A 7866-nucleotide genomic window follows, 5' to 3' on the forward strand; every position below is an offset into this window, starting at 1 on the left:
TCCAGATACCTGTTCTCTGTGCCTCCGATTCTGGGTAGTTAGGGCTGGTCTGCAATCCTGCTCCTTGGGCCTCTGGCCACTTGGGGGCAGCAGCAGCCCTCTCATCCTTGGCTTCTCCCTCTGCAAGCGAGCAGCTGATGCTGACAGCAGGCCCTGCTACAGGACCAGCGCCTGCCGCCTCCCCTATGGCTGTACCACTGCTCCCGCCTTTGCCCAGTCCCGTGTAAGGCTCCAGCGTGTAGTGGGCACTTAGTGACAACACTCCCTCTACCGAGCTATTAACCTCCCCAAGGCGCTCAGAGGGACCCCAATGAAAGGCAGGGACACCCGGATGTTATTTATTTTTGCTGAGGCCCAGTGATGGCAGCTACTGAGCCATCCCAAAACCTGGGGAGGTCAAGGTAACCCCTGACTACCTAAGAAGACCAGGCGGGGAGTCAACTCAAGTCTCCAGACCCTCCGGCTGTAAGGCTGTAGCCGGGCATCATGAGGAGTTCTTGTCTGCAGAGTCCTGGCGCTTGGGGGAGGGGCACCCTCTCTTCGCTGGGCACTGGCGGAGCTGCCCCCCCTCCGGGCACTTTTGCAGACACAGCTGAACAGACCATATAACCTGCCTTTGAGCCTTCTGCCTATTATGAATATTAAAGTCGATTTATCAAAGCAAAGCTTCCCTGCTTGGTGCTGGTGTGCGTAGAAGGGGACAAGATTTGCTGGGACTTCTGGGAGTGGGGTACCTGCAGCCACCCAGGGAGATATAGCCAGGGTGTATTTGGGATCTCTTCCCGACGATGTGCACTATACAGAGCTCTAAATCCAGGAAGGGGAGTGATAACTGCTGGGTCCGTCGGTGTAGAATGGAAAAACCCTCAAACAAGGTGGGGCTAACCCACGAGTGTCTCCACTGCCATCTCCGGGGGTCCTGCGGCACATGGCAGAAGCGCAAACAACAAGCCCACTCCATGCCGCGCCCGGCTATGCTCAATACCCAGCCTGGCTTAGGAGACTGCACTTTGACCCACAGCTCCGGACCCGGCGCAGCACCGCCTCCCAGAGACCTCTGCGCAGCGGAGCGTGGTCATCCACATACGGGGCTCCGCCATTAGCTGAGTTTCTATCCCCGCCCCTGCCTCAGTTTCCCGGCCCGCTTAGGGGCGGACCGGGGGCGGGGCCCTGCTCGAACCACGCGGGGCGGAGCCCAGGAGCTGACGCTACAGCCCCGCCCCCGGACATAACTAGCCGCTGCCACCGCCTCCGCAGACAGCGCTGAACTAAGGAGGCTCGGACCCGCGGCCGGCTGCTGGCGCCCCGCCTCTCACCTCCCGGCAATGGCGGCGCCCAGCGCTCTGGCGGCCGCCGCGCCCGCGCCGGGGAAGGCCAAGCTGACGCACCCGGGGAAGGCTATTTTGGCAGGTGGGCTCCTTGGGGACGTGAACCCGGGGTTCAACAGTATCACAGGTCCCGCCGCGCTTCGGGTCTGACCGGGGACGCCAGGCCCCCTCCCCACTTCCGGGTCGGGCTGGGGGCGCGGCCCTAGTTCCCAGCCGGCTCGCCGGCGCTCACCCTGCATGTCACCCTTCCATGTTTCGCCAGGGCAACGGGGGTGGGGTGTGGAGAACTGGCTGGACAAAGTCCGAGGCGGGGGAGGGGCCCGGCGGCAGCGGGCGGGGCGGCCGGGCGGGGGTCTCCTCAGGCCACGAGTCTCCGGTTCCCGTAGGCGGCTTGGCAGGCGGCATCGAAATTTGCATCACATTCCCCACCGAGTACGTGAAGACGCAGCTGCAGCTGGACGAACGTTCGCACCCGCCGCGCTACCGGGGCATTGGTGAGGAGGGGGCAACGGCGGGAAGCTCCAGGGGGCGGGCCCCGGAGACGGCGGGAGTCGCTGACCGCCCCCTCCCCCAGGGGACTGTGTGCGGCAGACAGTCCACAGCCATGGCGTCCTGGGCCTGTACCGAGGCCTCAGCTCCCTGCTCTACGGTTCCATCCCTAAGGCGGCGGTCAGGTGAGGGGAGCTCACGGCGGGGACATCCTCGGGAGGGGGGCACGGGAGGTGGCACGGGCCGTGGCAGCCCCTCTCATTCCACTGTCATCTGCCCCAAGATTCGGGATGTTTGAGTTCCTCAGCAACCACATGAGGGACGCCCAGGGAAGACTGGACAGCACACGGGGACTGCTATGTGGCCTGGGTGCTGGCGTGGCTGAGGCGGTGGTAGTCGTGTGCCCAATGGAGACCATCAAGGTGGGGAGGTTCCCTGTAGAGACAAAGCACGCAGAGGGGAGCTGGAGTGGTGGAGGGTGGTCCTGTGTCACTGTATCCAGTGGAGATATAGGGACCAACAGGAGTGGGGCAAGGTGTTGTACATGGGGAACTGCCTAGGGAGCTGGGTGCCGAAGGCCTGCAAGATGGGCTTCCTATGGAGGTTGGACTCTGTCCTGAAAACAGGGGGAAGATGGTGAGTTTTAAAATAACACTTATAAACAGAAAACAATGCACATCTGCCTAAGCTATATAGACACTACCAGCAAACACAACTGCAGAGACTCCTTAGTGAGGCAGGCTCTCTTGTCTCCTGGGCCTCGAGTCCCACGGTGGCCTTGGTTAGCCCTATTTCCAGGTGAAGAGTTGTACCTCCAACCCTGGCCCGACCTTGGCGGGCTCTGGACCTGCAAGCCAAGGAGCCATGTGTGCTCTTCCAGTTGCACCCTGGGAACCAGCTTCTTTGTTTCCCTCTCTCTCAGGTGAAGTTCATCCATGACCAGAACTCCCCCAATCCCAAATACAGAGGATTCTTCCACGGGGTCAGGGAGATTGTACGGGAACAAGGTGAGCCACTTAGCCTTCCTCCTCAGGGAGGGTCAGGGACCTCAGCCAAGATGGAAAAAACCTGTGTGCACTTCCCTTGGCACTACTGCATGCAGCTCTCCCTAATCCCCAGCTAGGACCTGTGTGCAAATGTAATCCCTGTGCCTGCCTGCCCTCAGGGCTGAAGGGGACATACCAAGGCCTCACAGCCACTGTGCTAAAGCAGGGATCCAACCAGGCCATCCGCTTCTTCGTCATGACCTCCCTGCGCAACTGGTATCGAGGTGCGTCTGCTGCTTCAAGACCCCACTTCCAAACACTTGGGCTTCCCTGCCAGGGTCCTGTCCCCTAAGGCCCCCACCTTCATAGGCCCTGGTCCATGCTTCTCCCCAGCCCTCAGAGCTGGCCCCTTTACCTCCTCATCACCTTCTGATTGCAACCCCCACCCACATCTAGGTGACAACCCCAACAAGCCCATGAATCCACTGATCACTGGGGTGTTTGGAGCTATTGCGGGTGCAGCCAGTGTCTTCGGGAACACTCCTCTGGATGTGATCAAAACCCGGATGCAGGTAGGGGAGTCGGGAAGTGGGAAGGAAGCTTGTGCCAAGGGCTGGCTGCTGAGTCCTGTGTGCTGGTGTCTTGCAGGGCCTGGAGGCACACAAGTACCGGAACACATGGGACTGCGGGGTGCAGATTCTGAAGAATGAGGGGCTCAAGGCGTGAGTAGGGGAGAGACAGCTGTTGTCCCTGCCCCAGGCCACCCCCTAGAGCAGCGGTTCTCAACCTGTGGGTCACAACCCCAGCGGGGTCGCCTAAAGCCATCGGAAAATACATAATGCATATCAGGTATTTACATTCTGAATCATAACTGTAGCAAAACTACAGTTATGAAGTAGCCACCAAAATTATTTTTTGGTTTGGGGTCACCACAACATGAGGAACTGTATTGCGGGGTTACGGCATTTAGAAAGGTTGAGAACCACTGCCCTAGGGTGTCTTGACCTTTAAGCCCCTATTCTTGCCCTTCCAATGTCTGGACTCACTGCCACTGTCTAGGGGCAGTGTCCTTTGTCTTTCTCCTCACCTGCCTTTTCCTCTTGCCCTACCCCAGGTTCTACAAGGGCACTGTCCCCCGCCTGGGGCGCGTCTGCCTAGACGTGGCCATTGTGTTCATCATCTACGATGAGGTGGTAAAACTGCTCAACCAAGTGTGGAAGACAGACTGAGCCCTGAGGGTCTGCTTTGGGGCTACCCTCCAGCCCCTCCATACCAGCCCCTCTGCCCTCTTCTCATGATTCCAGTGCAGTGCATTCGTGCCAAAAGGTCCTTTTCCCCTGTCCTTTGCACTCTGTGGCCTGGGCCTGTCCCCTGTGGCCACTGAGTCCATGTGTCCCATAGTACTTTGTGTCCCTTGTCCATATGACAACACCATTGTGTCCATGTGTTCAGCTGAGGCTGGGTGTCCCTCTGGCCTGTGAATTTGTGCCCACTTGCCCATGTGCTTACTCTTGAGCCATGTGCCTGTAGTTCGTGTTCTGTGTCATGTGACCATGTCCTACTTCCCAGGGTGCCCGTGTAGCCTGGGTCCACGGCCCTATAGCCATGGCTTGGTCCTAGCCCGGTGCCTTCCACCCTGGGCAGCAGGGGCACCCGCCCCAGCCTACCACAGCTGCCTCTGGGCCTCAGCCTGGCCTCACTGCATTCCAGGGGCTGCATGCCCCCTGCTTCTCCTGCCACTGGCCTTAACTGGCCCTTGGGCCCTCCCTCCGCCTGGGACAAAGTGGCACCCGCCATGCTCAGGACCACCCTCCCAAGGCAGAATAAACCAGATCCTGACACAGTTTCCTGTCCCTGTATGGGCCCGTCTGTGGGTGGGCAGTGAAGTTCAAGCCCACCTCTCATTTGAGGATACAGGCAAGGGGTCAGGGAAGCCAGGCAGAAGGTAGGCTAATGAGTGAGCCAGCTGTAGCCACAGTGTCAACTCCCTGAGAGGACCTGACACCAGGCCAAGGAACATCTGGGCTCCACCCAGGCCTTGCCTGTGGCCTGTGGTTAAGATCCTGTAGGGTCATCAGGAAGGCAGCACTAGTAGGCAGAGTAGAGAGCTACCCCATGCTGCTGGTTTGGCCTAAAAGACTGCTTCTGGTTTCTTGTTTGTCCCTTAGCCTGTGATTAGGCTCCCTCCCTCCTGCTTTCTCTGTGAAAATGGTCTGCTTGAGGGGAAGTGCTTTGTGGGGCATTTAGTTTCTAGTGCCCTGAGGCTCTGAGCCAGGGACTTTTCCTCACTGTTCCCAGCCTGGGAGATGGCCTGGAGCAGGAATGGGCAGAGCTGCCTCAACAGGCCTTAGGGGCACCTCACCCCACAGCCCTGAACTTCAGAGGAAGTTGTCCTTGCTAGAATCTCTGGATCCCAACCAGGCATGGAGTACACAAAAACTGGAGGGTGCCCAAGGTTATTCCCTGCCCCACCCCTCAGGTTAGGAGCTGGGAATCACAACCCTTGAGCCTAGTAGAGGAGACTGAGCAGGGTGGCACAAACCAGTATCCCTGGCCTGTGTGGAGGCAGAAGGCTCTTGTCCATGTAACTCTGGGCAAAAAAGGAAGTAGTTTGGCTCAGACTGGGAAATAACTGGCCAGCAGAAGCCTCCCAGTGGGAAGGTTCCCTCCCTATAATTACTTCTTTTATAGAAGGGTACCCTACCCAGTAACCTCATAGCACCTGGATGTATGGGGTAGATCTAAGGGCCAAGTGTGGGTTTAGAGAGCAAAGGAACACAGGATTTTGAAGGAGTGGGCTGTGTGCTCTTGGTGTTCCAGGAGACTCGCCAATTTTTGCCATGATGTAGGAGAAAGGGCCCAGCAGCGAAGCTTGCCTGCCACAGAGGCCATGGGCTATCCACCCCCCCCCCCTACACACCAGGGTGTGCAGGTACTCTGGAGAAACACCAGTGCTGGAGCCTCACCCTCAGGCCACCAGCTCTGCCTCAGAAGCATTGCTGTGGGGATGAAAGTAAGTGGTGGGCAGCAGTAACTGACAGCACAGGTTTCTGAAGCTAGAGGGGCACATAGGCCCCTGGAACCTGCCCTCTAGGCCAGAGCATCTGTGACCAGTCAAGGCAGAACGCTGGCTGCCTGTTTATTGTGGGACCTTAGACATGTCATCTAACTTCAGCTTCCTAATCTGTGGTGTGGGGTGACACGGGAAACCACCCCGGTGGGTTATATTAGGGTGAAATGATGTGATTTGTGTAAGATCTTTAGAACAATATTTAATAATACAGTACTTCTTTGAGTTACAAGAGGTAGTTTGCAGTCTTTTGGGGTTCCAGATAGTTCCTGGAGTAGCCAAACCCCAGAAGCTTGGCCCTGAAGGTATTTAATGCCCCCAAACACTGACCAGGAATGGCATCCACTTGCTGCACACCAGCACCCCAGAGTCTTGTCTGTCCCTCTTCACAGGGAGGAAGAAACTGAGGCCACTCTTGACTGAGATCAAGGCATGGGGCTGTACTCAGAAGTAGCTGGAACCCTGCCATAGCTCCAGGGTACCTGACTATGCCTCACGAAACAATGGGGTCAGTAGTTAGGTAGCCCAGCCAGAAAAGTTGACTGAGCTGGGTCTAAGTCCCCTGGAGCTGTGTGCACTGAGTTGCCACCTGCCTTGTTGGAAAACCCCACCCCTTCCACATACTGATTAAAGTAGGCAGCCTCTGTTCTTGGGAGCTGAGACCTGAGGTAAGGGTGACTGGCAGGGAAGAGTATCCTGTGCAGGAAAGAGCTTGCTGAGGGCCAACTAGGCTGGAGGGAAGTGAGCAGGAGAGCAGCTGGAGAGGCAGGCAGGGGCCTGGAAGGAACCTACCTGCATTTAACAAAGGCTGCAGAGAGGAGGCCAATAGCAGGGACCAGTGCAGATGTAGGGCCACTGGGACTAGAACCATTGCCTGCCCTTGCAACGATGGGGGCAACGGGGCAGAGAGTTGTGTACAGACCTTCAAGTAACTAGGAAGCAGAACAGACTAGATAGACTTCCAGCCTGGTCACAGGCCAGTGTCAGGGAGGAGGCGGCTGTGTCTGCCTATCAGGAGAGATGTGAGCTGAGGAGTACATAGACCGCAGAATACCATATTCCTCCCACAGCCAGAGCCAGGCTAGAAACCACATCCAGCATCCTCTCAGCCTCTGGCAGCCTTCACCATCTGGCAGAGCCTCAAGCCTGGGATCACAGAATGTGCCCAGAAAGGCCAGTGGCCTCAGGGATAGAGCAAAGGAATAGAGGGCGGGTTGGTGGCTACTTCTGGGGCAGGCCTTGGTCATTCTCCAGCCCTGTCTTCACTACTATGTGGCTAGCCCCTCTAGGCAAAGGTCCTCATACAGCTGTCCACCAACTCTAACTTCTTTAACCCTTTCTTCACTAGGTAATACTGATGCATGGGTGTCCCCTGGGTTTTCCCATGTCCTTGTATGGGTGATAAATGGCAATCAGAGTTTAGTACACACACACACACGGAAAAGAGATAGGGTCAGGGGCCAGGGGCTGCAACTCCCCCTGACAAATGGTCTGTCTCCTTTTACCCAACAAAGAGAATTCTATTTCTCAGATTGTGCTCTCAATTGTCACAGCAAATAATCTCAGTTGAGGATGCCAGAATATTTTCCTCTGGACTTTCTACTTCCCATTTTCAGATTCCTTGGTTGGGGGTTTGTGGTAAGGGGCACAAAATTAGGGGGCTTAAGTATCTCTTGCCTCCTCAAGATCTAGGAACAGGGAGTAGGCACACCAGAACAAGGACGGAGATGCAGGCACAATGGAGAACTGGCTTCAGAGGACTATGGGAAGACCACTGAGAACACTCAGGATCCATAGGGTAGGCCAACAATGTGGGTGGTTTATGGAAAACATGTTGGTCCCTGGTGTGGCCTTGTAGCTCCCCTCCTTCACCCCCCTAGCAAATATCCCCCAGAGCAACCTCACTTCTGCTCAAATCATGCCCTGACCCTGACCCTCCACAACTGTTGTCACCTTTGTATCCTCTGCCTGGTCAGCCACACCCACCTTTCTT

The 7866-nt window shown here is 57.0% G+C and overlaps 1 protein-coding gene across 1 annotated transcript; it reads left to right on the forward strand.

The window, feature by feature from the left end:
• Positions 1-1209: 1209 nt before the first annotated feature.
• On the forward strand, positions 1210-4649 carry SLC25A1 (solute carrier family 25 member 1). Its single transcript, XM_066365381.1, has 9 exons — positions 1210-1410; positions 1715-1822; positions 1903-2002; positions 2101-2239; positions 2740-2824; positions 2983-3087; positions 3260-3375; positions 3452-3525; positions 3918-4649. The coding sequence occupies exons 1-9, from the start codon at positions 1326-1328 to the stop codon at positions 4030-4032; spliced, it is 927 nt and encodes a 308-aa protein (XP_066221478.1). The 5' UTR covers positions 1210-1325; the 3' UTR covers positions 4033-4649.
• The last annotated feature ends 3217 nt before the right edge of the window (positions 4650-7866 follow it).

This window comes from Saccopteryx leptura, chromosome 2 (assembly GCF_036850995.1).
Source record: "Saccopteryx leptura isolate mSacLep1 chromosome 2, mSacLep1_pri_phased_curated, whole genome shotgun sequence".
NCBI classification, from domain to species: domain Eukaryota; kingdom Metazoa; phylum Chordata; class Mammalia; order Chiroptera; family Emballonuridae; genus Saccopteryx; species Saccopteryx leptura.